The 14,287-nt window shown below is 49.3% G+C and overlaps 2 protein-coding genes across 2 annotated transcripts; one reads left to right on the top strand and one right to left on the bottom strand.

Annotated features, from left to right (window-relative positions):
- Positions 1-304: 304 nt before the first annotated feature.
- LOC133628936 (small ribosomal subunit protein eS6-like) lies at positions 305-3,160 on the top strand. Its single transcript, XM_062019134.1, has 4 exons — positions 305-550; positions 769-915; positions 2,065-2,222; positions 3,044-3,160. Exons 1-4 carry the CDS (start codon positions 388-390, stop codon positions 3,137-3,139), a joined length of 564 nt encoding a protein of 187 aa, XP_061875118.1. The 5' UTR covers positions 305-387; the 3' UTR covers positions 3,140-3,160.
- Positions 3,161-9,512: 6,352 nt separating this feature from the next.
- LOC104551676 (small ribosomal subunit protein eS6) lies at positions 9,513-13,981 on the bottom strand. Its single transcript, XM_062017977.1, has 6 exons — positions 13,900-13,981; positions 12,995-13,126; positions 12,124-12,334; positions 11,759-11,905; positions 10,451-10,608; positions 9,513-9,629 (listed from the first exon to the last, which is right to left on the bottom strand). The coding sequence occupies exons 1-6, from the start codon at positions 13,903-13,905 to the stop codon at positions 9,534-9,536; spliced, it is 750 nt and encodes a 249-aa protein (XP_061873961.1). The 5' UTR covers positions 13,906-13,981; the 3' UTR covers positions 9,513-9,533.
- Between the last annotated feature and the right edge of the window lie 306 nt (positions 13,982-14,287).

The following is a 14,287-nucleotide window of genomic DNA, read 5'->3' as shown; positions in this document are numbered from 1 at the left end:
TATCCTTTCTGTAGCAAACAGGTTCAACATTGCCTTCATTGCATTTAAACTGCTGCTAGGGTAGGGGACGAAGCACATTGAGCCTGGTGGATGGCCTTGGAATAGTTGAGTGTTAATACTCAGTCCGTCTGAATTTGGGTAAGTTGACCTTTTCCGCTGCTGATGCCGTGAGGAAGGCAATAAATCTCGTCCTGACGTGTGATGGTAACAGGCTTAGGATTGAAGAAAAGCAAGGGTGGACAAAACTCAGTCTGGTGTAGCTGAAGCAAGATTTTGAGCGGGTAGGAGTTTTATTTTTGACTTGTGTTACGGAAGAGGTGTGTTTCTGTGCCGTTGTAGGGCTACGTTGTCCGGATCAGCGGTGGCAATGACAAACAAGGCTTCCCCATGAAGCAGGGTGTCCTGACCCACGGCCGCGTCCGCCTCCTCCTCAGCAAGGGCCACTCCTGCTATCGCCCCAGGAGGACGGGAGAGAGGAAGCGCAAGTCCGTTCGGGGCTGCATTGTCGATGCCAACTTGAGTGTTCTCAACTTGGTCATAGTGAAAAAGGGTAAGAGTCTGGATGAAGCGGGCAGTGGGCAGAGCAGCCTGGTGATGTGAAGTGAGCAAAATGGAGCTAGGGCTGGCACTAGCTGGTAAAGCCCAGAGGCTCTCTAGCGTTACCTTGAATTTTCACGCGTTCCAAACTTACAGACAAAATTCAGGAAATAAAGCAGGGGTTCAGCAGATGCGGGACTAATGGGCACGTTTCCACTTACACTTTTGCAGGTGAGAAGGATATTCCTGGGCTGACAGACACAACTGTGCCCCGTCGCCTTGGTCCCAAGAGAGCTAGCAGAATCCGCAAGCTCTTCAACCTGTCCAAGGAGGACGACGTTCGCCAGTATGTTGTGAGGAAGCCTCTGAACAAAGAAGGTAAGAAGTCAGTTTCACAGCTCCCTGGTTTCATGGGTTATCAGCAAGGAAGTGACCAGCCTACTGCAGTGAAGGAAGCGCACCGTAGTAGTAGATCCAGGAGCTGACTGTCCTAGACGGTATTTGAGCTTTGTCAGCTGCAGCTCAGAGAGAAGAAGTGAAGTTTCTTGGTTGTCCTCTTCCATCTCTTCCGTTCCACCTCCTGTGGCACAGTTGGATTTTAAACGTTTGATGGAACGTGGAGTAACGTCTACTAGTGGTTCTAAGAAAAATCCAAACCCCGTTGTTAGTAAAAGGTTGCATAGGAGGTGGGGTGTCTTTGAAATGCTTTTGTGAGACGGAGGAAACTTTAAGCAGTGCGTGGAAAAGATACCAAGGTTTTTTACTCCTTCCTTATGACAGTCTCCAGCTCACCTTTTCTTCTGAGGGCACCTTCTTACCTAGCACCTGTCTCTTGCAGTGTAAGATTTTAAGTTGGAGTTGATCTGCGTTTGATGGGGGAACGAGAGAGGATGTTTAGCGGAAAGGACACGTGAAAGCTTGCTGAGTAAAAGATTGCTGTTTTCAGCATCATAGGAACTATTCTGTCCGTTAAAGAATGTGGTCCTGGTAGACATCAGGCTGTTGCTTGTAGCTGCTGAAGTTGGGCGGGATTGACATAGCAGAGTCGTGACAGATGTGTGTGGTGTTGTGTTTTGTTTGCCTGTTACGGGCTACGTAGGCGCGGGTTTTTGCAGACACACGTGTCAGTCCGATGGGGAATTAGACTTTTAACAGCAAAAACGTAATGGCTTGTTCTGTAAGCTAGAGAATGAGTTTTCATGTTCTTTAAGTCTGGGGCAAATTACTTAAGGCAGGTCTGCTGAGAAGCTAGGAATTTTCACAGAAATGGGGGGAGGCGGGTGAATTACTTGCACTTGTTGCTGGTAACAAATGATGGGCATTAAGACTGTTTTGTTAATGGCTACATCTGACAGTAGTTGATAGCTTTTTACTGCACCATCTGTCAAGAGGTCGAACTGGACAAGTCACTAGAATAGATGGTGTACTTGGACAGTGTTACCACAACAGTAAATGGAACTTGAACTTGGATGAGGTCTCTTGAGAAGATAACTTGCTAATTCTGCTGATTCATCCTGCTCTTTTTAGGGAAGAAACCCAGAACAAAGGCTCCCAAGATCCAGCGACTTGTGACTCCCCGAGTCCTGCAGCACAAGCGCAGGCGTATTGCTCTGAAGAAGCAGCGCACTCAGAAGAACAAGGAGGAAGCGGCAGAATACGCAAAGCTCTTGGCCAAGAGAATGAAGGTGCGTTTGCCCTTAGCTCAGCAGCATGGCACATCTCGTGTCCCAGAATCCAGGGCTTTGGTAAACTTGGCCGTACGCTTAGAGCTGCTCTGTACCTAGCGTGTTTTGACTAGGAATGCCTGAATGTGAGCATGAATGAGCATGGCCAGTCACGTGTTTTTGTGAGCATTTCTATCAATTTTGCCAGCCCTGGAATGGTAGAAATTGCTCTCCTTCAGAGCAGCTTCTTTCACTGAGAGCTGATGTTGAAGAAAACAAGGAGTGGTTATTGCCTGTGAAGATAGATGAGTTTTGCAGCTGCAGTTTTAGTTCAGATGAAGTCTAGTTTAACTTGTGTGCCCAAGCATTTTGAGTGATTGTGTGGAGAAATGTGATCCGCAGTTGACCTGGATGGAAAGTAACTTGGCAGGAAGCTGTTTGTTTTGGATGAGTTTGCTCTTGCACCGGGACCAGCAGCGACTGACAGAGCGCTATTGTTGGAACGCTTTGCACAGCACCTGAGTGTTTCCACGACTTGCAGACAGAAGCAGGGTAGACAGACCTCTGGTGTGTTGTGAACTCCCTGTTGGTATTTTGACTAATTTTGGAGCACTGGTCTGTGGTGTTGAAAGGCATGGGTCTGCACGGGTTTGGGTGCTTGTAAAATTCCTCTGATCTGTGAAGAATGGAAACAGTCTTTTGCTGTATTGACTCAAAAGAATCTGTTCTTGCTGGTAGCTTCCTTTTGAGTTGCGTTTGCCTCGGTTTGTTCCTTTGTGGCTGTTTTGAAGTGCTTGATATGCAACATCCCAGGGCTCACTTTGTGCCTCTTTGTTTTTCAGGAAGCCAAGGAGAAACGCCAGGAGCAGATTGCAAAGAGGCGCCGACTTTCTTCATTGAGAGCATCTACATCTAAGTCTGAGTCAAGTCAGAAGTAAAGATGTACGTGATACTAAAAATGAACCTGTTTTGTGGTTAACTTTCAGGATGAGACTTTGTGGTGCACGCTGTTACTGGCCACCTCCTAAAGTAAATGCTAGTTTAGCCTAACTGCATCATGCAGATCAAACTGGAACCACAAACCTTGATCTTGATTCAGTTGTCTTTTGGGAACTTCCAAAGTGCGTTCGTGCCTTAGTGAGAAGTTCCAATTTACATTGACTCTGTGCATGCACATTCATGTTTCTGCAAGCAAGATCTACCTGTAACAGGAGGATCCCGTGTAATGGCTCAGGCAGTGCCTTTTCCCAGTTTAAACCTAGCTGGCAACCACCAAGCTCTGCTGCCGTTCACTCACTCCTCCCCACCTCGGCAGGATGGGGAGGAGGGTTGGGAGGAAAAGGTAAAGCTTTGTGGATTGGGATGAGGACAAAATTTAATAGAAGGGCACAAGGAGAAAACAAACGGCCGTAATGACAGCAAAGGCACACACAAAAACAAGCAATGGCAGCTCCCACCCATGGTGTGCTGAGTGTGACCTCAACATGCCTGCTTGTGGCATCTGGTGAAAGTTAACCCTATCCCCACCACACCAGGACAGCCCCCAGGAACTAAAGCTAATCTTCAGGAGCTGTGTGTAGAACTCACTTGGTACTCTGTTTACTTGAGGGGTTTTTTGTTTTGTTGGGTTTTTTTTACTTTCAAGTACAGGACAGCCTTTCCACATGGAGAATGATGTTGCTTCCTTTTGATGTGTAAGGTTGGTAAAATGTAAAGCCTTCAGCTGATTTTTTGGCAGAATTTTTTGTAAATAAGTCAGGCCCTGGAACAGGCGCCCCAGGGAATGGTCACAGCACCAAGCCTGCCGGAGCTGGAGAAGCACGGTGATACTCTTAGTCATACAGTTTAGTTAAGGGCAATGGGAACTCTGTTCTGAGTTAAGAATACATGTCAAGGGTTTGATGTCAACAGTGGTCTCTGGCTGACTAGGGTCGTTGCAGTTATTCGTGAAATGGCAGTCAAGATACAGCTCAGTTTTTGTTAAGATCGGTGCTTCTGTTTCCAGCATAAAAACCCCAGTACGTGAAGCTTTATCAGAACCTTGGAAGTTATGTAGCCTTTGAGTTGCTTCCTGCGTGTGTGCCTGGCGAGGCTCTTCAAATCGTGGCCCCACCTGACTTCCTAGAAGTAGCTTTTTAAATACACCAGGTATGGAATGTGGACTCTGGGAAATCAGAGTTGCAGAACAAACACACGGCTTGCCGGTAGGCACAGGGGGACCAAATTGCTGTCCTGGAGCTTCTCGTTTGTGTGAGGGTGAAGGGCTGCTGCTCTCTTGACAAGGACCTGCCAAAGCAGTTACTTCAGGCATCCATTTAAGCTGTCCCTTGCAGCAGAACTGTTTACGTGGAAGAAGAACAGACTGGTTTTGAATTGATGAATCACCTACATAATCAGAAAAGGCAAAGAGGGTTGGCAGTAGTAGTTAGGGGCTAAGAGTGCCGACAAGCTTTCATGACATTTAACAAGGGTACCGTTTTATCCAAGATGAAACTAGATGCACCGGTGTTTCGGGTTTTTCCACAGAGGCCGTGCTCAAGACCTACAGCTTCATTTTAAACAAGAGGTTCTTTTCTCTTAGTAGTGGAGGTAGCCCTACAGGGCCGGTTAAACCTGAGCTTCGGTAAAATCAAAAGTACACCTTTCACACAAATGCACTTTTAATGTTAGTCTCTCGGCTGCACAGATTGGTGGGGAGAAAAGGCGGATAAATCTCTGTGCCACCTGGTGTGCCTCACGCGAGATCCTTAACTTGCTTACCAAAAGCCAACACCTGCAGCACAACTGTTTACTGTAAAGAATATGTTATGCACGGGCACTGTCAAGCAAAGGGTGGGGGGGGGTCTCACCTTCAGGTACAAGAAGGAGCACTTGCTGAATTCACAGTGCTGAGGACCCTTGTGGTCATCTGCAGCAGAGAAGTGTGTGTGGCTCATCTCACACTGCCCGCCTCCTCTTTTGGATCCTACACGGTGCCCTTAAGGGGCACTTAACTCTGGTCAGGATCACCAGGCACTGAGACTGGTGTCCTGTAAGAGGCCAGGCTTTGAACAAGGCCGTCCTGCTGCTAGCAAGTCTCTCTCCAAAGCAGCACAACGAGTACCCAGTTGTATTGATGGGTAAGAAAAGGGGGTGCTTGTTCTTGCCGGACACTCAGAACATGTGACCTGCTCAGAGTCAAGTACAGAGCCTAATCGTCAAGAACAGAAACCCCTTTCCTGCACTGCTTCTCATCACTTTTCCTCGAATCTTCCTTTGTGGTTGCTCTGCTATTTCCGTCTCTAGGCCTGGGTTTTTAAGTGCAAATCAGACATGTGACTTACTTAGAATTGTAGAATCACAGAACAGCTGTGTTGGAAGGGTTCTTGATCATACAGTCACAGAGTGGTAGGGGCTGGAAGGGACCTTTAGATATCGTCTAGTCCAACCCCCCTGCCAGCGAGAAGCGCTGTGCGGCGACTGTCCCATGGTCCAACACACAGCTCGCGGTAGCAGCCGGGGCTGCACGGCCCGTCCTGTCGCTGTTTGGGAAGCACGCTCAGGCGGAGTTACTCAGGCATTGCCGACAAACATCAGCTCTAGGTCCACCCTGAACCAACGCGAGCAGCGTACTCATGGCTTTCCCGCATTGACGCTGTCGGTTCTGTGATGGATGCTGCAGCCCCCTCAGTCTCTCCCTGCGACTGCTGCTTGTCCTTAAATCAAACAGCACTTTCCTATTGTATGAGGAGGAAGTGGATGAGAGCTGCCCCACAGTCATAGACCCTGGTACTCCTGGGGAATGTCAACCACCCTGATATTTGCTGCCAAAGCCACACAGCCAAACACACTCAGTCCACGATGTTACTACAGAATGCTGATAACTTCCTCTCACAGGTGGTTGAGGAATGAACAGGAACAGCTGTGCTGCTGGACCTGGTGTTGACAAAGAGTCTAGTAAGGGTTGTGAAGGTTGGAGGCAACCTCAGCTGCAGCGACCATGAGATGATACAATTCAACCACCTGTGTAGAAGACACGGGACACAAATCAGGACCATGACCCTGGATTTCAGGCAAGCCGACTTTGGCCTCTTCCCCAAGGTGCTTGGATGGATCTCATGGGATAAGTTCCTAGAAAGTGGAAGTACCCAAGAGAGCTGGTAAATCTTCAAGTACCACTTCCTCCAAGCCCAGGATCAGTGTGTCCCAATATATGGGAAAGCAGGAAAAGGAGGCCTCCATGGATGAGCAAGGATCTGCTGGGACAACTCAGATGGCAGAAAGCAGCCATCTGTGAGAGGTGGAAACAGGCGCTGGCTTCTTGGGAAGAGTATAGGGACACTGCCAGAGCATTCAGGGGTGCAGCCTGAATTACTAACAGGAAAGTAAAGGAAAATAAGGGTTTTTTCAGGTACATCAGAAGCAAAAGGGAGACGAGGAGGAATGTGGGTCTACTGCTGGGTGCCCTGGTGACAGACGATGCAGAGAAAGCCAAACTACTGAATGTCTTCTTTACTTCAGTTTTTAGAGCCAAGGCCAGTTCACAGGAAGCCCAGTCCAGCAAGGATAATAGGATGGCCTGGACAGCAAAGGACTTGCCCTGGGTGGAAGAGGTTAAAGACTTGTTGGCCAAGCTTAAGGCTCATAAGTCAATGTGTCCAGATGGGATGCATCCTAGAGTGCTGAGGGAGCTGGCTGATGTGGTTGCCAAGCTGCTCTCCATTTTTTAACAATCACGGAGGACAGACGAGGTGCCTGAGGACTGGAGAAAGGCCAGTGTCACTCCAGTCTTCAAAAAGGGCAGGACACAGGTGGGTGCACTTCCTGTGTGACCCGATCTAGGTGGACCTGCTTGGGAGGGGGGTTGGACTAGACGATATCTAAAGGTCCCTTCCAGCCCCTACCACTCTGTGACTGTATGATCAAGAACCCTTCCAACACAGCTGTTCTGTGATTCTACAATTCTAAGTAAGTCACATGTCTGATTTGCACTTAAAAACCCAGGCCTAGAGACGGAAATAGCAGAGCAACCACAAAGGAAGATTCGAGGAAAAGTGATGAGAAGCAGTGCAGGAAAGGGGTTTCTGTTCTTGACGATTAGGCTCTGTACTTGACTCTGAGCAGGTCACATGTTCTGAGTGTCCGGCAAGAACAAGCACCCCCTTTTCTTACCCATCAATACAACTGGGTACTCGTTGTGCTGCTTTGGAGAGAGACTTGCTAGCAGCAGGACGGCCTTGTTCAAAGCCTGGCCTCTTACAGGACACCAGTCTCAGTGCCTGGTGATCCTGACCAGAGTTAAGTGCCCCTTAAGGGCACCGTGTAGGATCCAAAAGAGGAGGCGGGCAGTGTGAGATGAGCCACACACACTTCTCTGCTGCAGATGACCACAAGGGTCCTCAGCACTGTGAATTCAGCAAGTGCTCCTTCTTGTACCTGAAGGTGAGACCCCCCCCCACCCTTTGCTTGACAGTGCCCGTGCATAACATATTCTTTACAGTAAACAGTTGTGCTGCAGGTGTTGGCTTTTGGTAAGCAAGTTAAGGATCTCGCGTGAGGCACACCAGGTGGCACAGAGATTTATCCGCCTTTTCTCCCCACCAATCTGTGCAGCCGAGAGACTAACATTAAAAGTGCATTTGTGTGAAAGGTGTACTTTTGATTTTACCGAAGCTCAGGTTTAACCGGCCCTGTAGGGCTACCTCCACTACTAAGAGAAAAGAACCTCTTGTTTAAAATGAAGCTGTAGGTCTTGAGCACGGCCTCTGTGGAAAAACCCGAAACACCGGTGCATCTAGTTTCATCTTGGATAAAACGGTACCCTTGTTAAATGTCATGAAAGCTTGTCGGCACTCTTAGCCCCTAACTACTACTGCCAACCCTCTTTGCCTTTTCTGATTATGTAGGTGATTCATCAATTCAAAACCAGTCTGTTCTTCTTCCACGTAAACAGTTCTGCTGCAAGGGACAGCTTAAATGGATGCCTGAAGTAACTGCTTTGGCAGGTCCTTGTCAAGAGAGCAGCAGCCCTTCACCCTCACACAAACGAGAAGCTCCAGGACAGCAATTTGGTCCCCCTGTGCCTACCGGCAAGCCGTGTGTTTGTTCTGCAACTCTGATTTCCCAGAGTCCACATTCCATACCTGGTGTATTTAAAAAGCTACTTCTAGGAAGTCAGGTGGGGCCACGATTTGAAGAGCCTCGCCAGGCACACACGCAGGAAGCAACTCAAAGGCTACATAACTTCCAAGGTTCTGATAAAGCTTCACGTACTGGGGTTTTTATGCTGGAAACAGAAGCACCGATCTTAACAAAAACTGAGCTGTATCTTGACTGCCATTTCACGAATAACTGCAACGACCCTAGTCAGCCAGAGACCACTGTTGACATCAAACCCTTGACATGTATTCTTAACTCAGAACAGAGTTCCCATTGCCCTTAACTAAACTGTATGACTAAGAGTATCACCGTGCTTCTCCAGCTCCGGCAGGCTTGGTGCTGTGACCATTCCCTGGGGCGCCTGTTCCAGGGCCTGACTTATTTACAAAAAATTCTGCCAAAAAATCAGCTGAAGGCTTTACATTTTACCAACCTTACACATCAAAAGGAAGCAACATCATTCTCCATGTGGAAAGGCTGTCCTGTACTTGAAAGTAAAAAAAACCCAACAAAACAAAAAACCCCTCAAGTAAACAGAGTACCAAGTGAGTTCTACACACAGCTCCTGAAGATTAGCTTTAGTTCCTGGGGGCTGTCCTGGTGTGGTGGGGATAGGGTTAACTTTCACCAGATGCCACAAGCAGGCATGTTGAGGTCACACTCAGCACACCATGGGTGGGAGCTGCCATTGCTTGTTTTTGTGTGTGCCTTTGCTGTCATTACGGCCGTTTGTTTTCTCCTTGTGCCCTTCTATTAAATTTTGTCCTCATCCCAATCCACAAAGCTTTACCTTTTCCTCCCAACCCTCCTCCCCATCCTGCCGAGGTGGGGAGGAGTGAGTGAACGGCAGCAGAGCTTGGTGGTTGCCAGCTAGGTTTAAACTGGGAAAAGGCACTGCCTGAGCCATTACACGGGATCCTCCTGTTACAGGTAGATCTTGCTTGCAGAAACATGAATGTGCATGCACAGAGTCAATGTAAATTGGAACTTCTCACTAAGGCACGAACGCACTTTGGAAGTTCCCAAAAGACAACTGAATCAAGACCAAGGTTTGTGGTTCCAGTTTGATCTGCATGATGCAGTTAGGCTAAACTAGCATTTACTTTAGGAGGTGGCCAGTAACAGCGTGCACCACAAAGTCTCATCCTGAAAGTTAACCACAAAACAGGTTCATTTTTAGTATCACGTACATCTTTACTTCTGACTTGACTCAGACTTAGATGTAGATGCTCTCAATGAAGAAAGTCGGCGCCTCTTTGCAATCTGCTCCTGGCGTTTCTCCTTGGCTTCCTGAAAAACAAAGAGGCACAAAGTGAGCCCTGGGATGTTGCATATCAAGCACTTCAAAACAGCCACAAAGGAACAAACCGAGGCAAACGCAACTCAAAAGGAAGCTACCAGCAAGAACAGATTCTTTTGAGTCAATACAGCAAAAGACTGTTTCCATTCTTCACAGATCAGAGGAATTTTACAAGCACCCAAACCCGTGCAGACCCATGCCTTTCAACACCACAGACCAGTGCTCCAAAATTAGTCAAAATACCAACAGGGAGTTCACAACACACCAGAGGTCTGTCTACCCTGCTTCTGTCTGCAAGTCGTGGAAACACTCAGGTGCTGTGCAAAGCGTTCCAACAATAGCGCTCTGTCAGTCGCTGCTGGTCCCGGTGCAAGAGCAAACTCATCCAAAACAAACAGCTTCCTGCCAAGTTACTTTCCATCCAGGTCAACTGCGGATCACATTTCTCCACACAATCACTCAAAATGCTTGGGCACACAAGTTAAACTAGACTTCATCTGAACTAAAACTGCAGCTGCAAAACTCATCTATCTTCACAGGCAATAACCACTCCTTGTTTTCTTCAACATCAGCTCTCAGTGAAAGAAGCTGCTCTGAAGGAGAGCAATTTCTACCATTCCAGGGCTGGCAAAATTGATAGAAATGCTCACAAAAACACGTGACTGGCCATGCTCATTCATGCTCACATTCAGGCATTCCTAGTCAAAACACGCTAGGTACAGAGCAGCTCTAAGCGTACGGCCAAGTTTACCAAAGCCCTGGATTCTGGGACACGAGATGTGCCATGCTGCTGAGCTAAGGGCAAACGCACCTTCATTCTCTTGGCCAAGAGCTTTGCGTATTCTGCCGCTTCCTCCTTGTTCTTCTGAGTGCGCTGCTTCTTCAGAGCAATACGCCTGCGCTTGTGCTGCAGGACTCGGGGAGTCACAAGTCGCTGGATCTTGGGAGCCTTTGTTCTGGGTTTCTTCCCTAAAAAGAGCAGGATGAATCAGCAGAATTAGCAAGTTATCTTCTCAAGAGACCTCATCCAAGTTCAAGTTCCATTTACTGTTGTGGTAACACTGTCCAAGTACACCATCTATTCTAGTGACTTGTCCAGTTCGACCTCTTGACAGATGGTGCAGTAAAAAGCTATCAACTACTGTCAGATGTAGCCATTAACAAAACAGTCTTAATGCCCATCATTTGTTACCAGCAACAAGTGCAAGTAATTCACCCGCCTCCCCCCATTTCTGTGAAAATTCCTAGCTTCTCAGCAGACCTGCCTTAAGTAATTTGCCCCAGACTTAAAGAACATGAAAACTCATTCTCTAGCTTACAGAACAAGCCATTACGTTTTTGCTGTTAAAAGTCTAATTCCCCATCGGACTGACACGTGTGTCTGCAAAAACCCGCGCCTACGTAGCCCGTAACAGGCAAACAAAACACAACACCACACACATCTGTCACGACTCTGCTATGTCAATCCCGCCCAACTTCAGCAGCTACAAGCAACAGCCTGATGTCTACCAGGACCACATTCTTTAACGGACAGAATAGTTCCTATGATGCTGAAAACAGCAATCTTTTACTCAGCAAGCTTTCACGTGTCCTTTCCGCTAAACATCCTCTCTCGTTCCCCCATCAAACGCAGATCAACTCCAACTTAAAATCTTACACTGCAAGAGACAGGTGCTAGGTAAGAAGGTGCCCTCAGAAGAAAAGGTGAGCTGGAGACTGTCATAAGGAAGGAGTAAAAAACCTTGGTATCTTTTCCACGCACTGCTTAAAGTTTCCTCCGTCTCACAAAAGCATTTCAAAGACACCCCACCTCCTATGCAACCTTTTACTAACAACGGGGTTTGGATTTTTCTTAGAACCACTAGTAGACGTTACTCCACGTTCCATCAAACGTTTAAAATCCAACTGTGCCACAGGAGGTGGAACGGGAAGAGATGGAAGAGGACAACCAAGAAACTTCACTTCTTCTCTCTGAGCTGCAGCTGACAAAGCTCAAATACCGTCTAGGACAGTCAGCTCCTGGATCTACTACTACGGTGCGCTTCCTTCACTGCAGTAGGCTGGTCACTTCCTTGCTGATAACCCATGAAACCAGGGAGCTGTGAAACTGACTTCTTACCTTCTTTGTTCAGAGGCTTCCTCACAACATACTGGCGAACGTCGTCCTCCTTGGACAGGTTGAAGAGCTTGCGGATTCTGCTAGCTCTCTTGGGACCAAGGCGACGGGGCACAGTTGTGTCTGTCAGCCCAGGAATATCCTTCTCACCTGCAAAAGTGTAAGTGGAAACGTGCCCATTAGTCCCGCATCTGCTGAACCCCTGCTTTATTTCCTGAATTTTGTCTGTAAGTTTGGAACGCGTGAAAATTCAAGGTAACGCTAGAGAGCCTCTGGGCTTTACCAGCTAGTGCCAGCCCTAGCTCCATTTTGCTCACTTCACATCACCAGGCTGCTCTGCCCACTGCCCGCTTCATCCAGACTCTTACCCTTTTTCACTATGACCAAGTTGAGAACACTCAAGTTGGCATCGACAATGCAGCCCCGAACGGACTTGCGCTTCCTCTCTCCCGTCCTCCTGGGGCGATAGCAGGAGTGGCCCTTGCTGAGGAGGAGGCGGACGCGGCCGTGGGTCAGGACACCCTGCTTCATGGGGAAGCCTTGTTTGTCATTGCCACCGCTGATCCGGACAACGTAGCCCTACAACGGCACAGAAACACACCTCTTCCGTAACACAAGTCAAAAATTAAAACTCCTACCCGCTCAAAATCTTGCTTCAGCTACACCAGACTGAGTTTTGTCCACCCTTGCTTTTCTTCAATCCTAAGCCTGTTACCATCAACACGTCAGGACGAGATTTATTGCCTTCCTCACGGCATCAGCAGCGGAAAAGGTCAACTTACCCAAATTCAGACGGACTGAGTATTAACACTCAACTATTCCAAGGCCATCCACCAGGCTCAATGTGCTTCGTCCCCTACCCTAGCAGCAGTTTAAATGCAATGAAGGCAATGTTGAACCTGTTTGCTACAGAAAGGATCAGCAGTTTTATAGTACAGATTTAGGTTGTCCTGAAGACGAAGACAGCACTGACAGGAAGAACAAAAATACCACCGCACAGAGCAACAAGGAAGCCTAAACACCAGGCTTAAAAAAATCAAACCAAACAGAAAGCGCTCTGCTAACTCAAAAGGGCAGAACAGGCTAGTCTAATCACTCGCTTCAGTACATGCAGCCAGGGAAGCTTTTCACACACCTGCAAAACGCACACCACGCACGCAATCCTCGTGCGACACCGGAGAACACCTGCAGTTTAAGCTCCCCAAGTGTAGCTCTGACACGCCCTTCTGGCCCTCTTACCTTCCACTCCTCTCCCAGAGAATCAGCCGCGACCTCCGTGGCCATCCGTTTCTCGTAGAATGTTCTGAGCTTGCGCTCATCATCAACTTCAATGAGCTTCTGGCAGCCAGTGGCTGGGAAAGAGATGTTCAACTAAAAAAAAAAAAAGAAAGAAAAAAAACCAGCACTGTTTTAAACTTCTTATGGTGCACTTTAACGGACCGTCAGCATTTATCTGCTGGCTTCGTCTCAGCTTTTCAAAGCTGAAATTCCCAGCCGTTTATGTGAACGTGTATGTGCCACAACTTGCCTCTGCCACGACGCTCAGAGCGCTGGCCAGGCCGGCAGTCAGTTGCACAGAAACCTGCCTTTACCATAGCTAGAACCTGACCACCTTCGAACAGGCTGGGACCGAGCACGTTAAGGTGAGGGCGGCAGAAGCCTGTTCCCTCTTCTGCTGCAAACCCTTCGCAGTACACAAGGTCTTAAGACCCTGCACCGAGGACACTAAAGCAAGCGACGCTCGCCGCTGGTAACGACTCGTACTTCGTGGGGGGGCTGGTCGAAACCCTCGGCGTCGGGGCCGCTTTCCAGCACCTCCCCCTCGAGTGACGACCCGAGAGCGGCACGGGGCCAGCTCTGGCACAAGCGAGGCCTCCCTACCAGGCCCGGTACGGACAGCGCGGGCCTCGCGCTCGCAAAAGGTCTCCGGAGCTCAGGGACGGTCGCTTCCGGAACCCTGACTCCCCCGGCCGCCATCGCGCCCTGCCAACAATCCGCTCGCATCCGCGTCGCTAAGGGGCCCCAGCCCCGCCATCAGGGACCATCGGCCCCCGCCAGCGGCTCCGCACGAAGCGCCGGAGCCATCTGTCGCGGGGGACCGCGAATGCTCCCTGCGGCCGCGGCGGCCGCCCGCGCGTATTCACCTTCATCTTCGCCGCGCCGCTGCAAGAAAAGGCCGCACTTCCGCCCGCAGCCCTCACATACACGCTGCAGTTCTCGCGAGAGCCGCACCGCCCGTGGCCCGCGTGACCGTGGCCGCCCAATGGCGACCGAGGCTTCGCCAGGCGCGGGGCGGGGCTTGGCTGCCGGCGGCGGCTCGCCGCGGGGCCTGGGGAGCGGCGCGGGACGGCTGCCGACAGAGCCGTGCGGAACAGGGCGGCGTCCAGCAGGTCTCAGTGTTTTTTGACGGATGGAGATTCCACAGCCTTCCAGCAGCCTGTTCCCATGTTTCACCACACTCACGGCTGAAACACTTAAGTAGACCTTCCTGTAGTTCAAGTTTATGCCCATGGCCTCTTCTGGCACACCACC

The sequence above is a fragment of the Colius striatus genome, chromosome Z (assembly GCF_028858725.1).
Source record: "Colius striatus isolate bColStr4 chromosome Z, bColStr4.1.hap1, whole genome shotgun sequence".
Classification (NCBI taxonomy): domain Eukaryota; kingdom Metazoa; phylum Chordata; class Aves; order Coliiformes; family Coliidae; genus Colius; species Colius striatus.
Note: the sequence above shows the minus strand (reverse complement) of the source record. Positions and strands in the feature narration are given on the sequence as shown.

Bases quoted from the DNA above. Each gene is read 5' to 3' on its own strand.
- LOC104551676 (XM_062017977.1), bottom strand. The intron at 11,906-12,123 runs GTAAGAGTCTGG...ACACTTTTGCAG, and splicing joins CTTGGTCATAGTGAAAAAGG to GTGAGAAGGATATTCCTGGG. The intron at 10,609-11,758 runs GTAAGAAGTCAG...TGCTCTTTTTAG, and splicing joins GAAGCCTCTGAACAAAGAAG to GGAAGAAACCCAGAACAAAG.
- LOC133628936 (XM_062019134.1), top strand. From the start codon at position 388: ATGAAGCAGGGTGTCCTGACCCACGGCCGCGTCCGCCTCCTCCTCAGC. The intron at 916-2,064 runs GTAAGAAGTCAG...TGCTCTTTTTAG, and splicing joins GAAGCCTCTGAACAAAGAAG to GGAAGAAACCCAGAACAAAG. The intron at 2,223-3,043 runs GTGCGTTTGCCC...TTTGTTTTTCAG, and splicing joins TCTTGGCCAAGAGAATGAAG to GAAGCCAAGGAGAAACGCCA.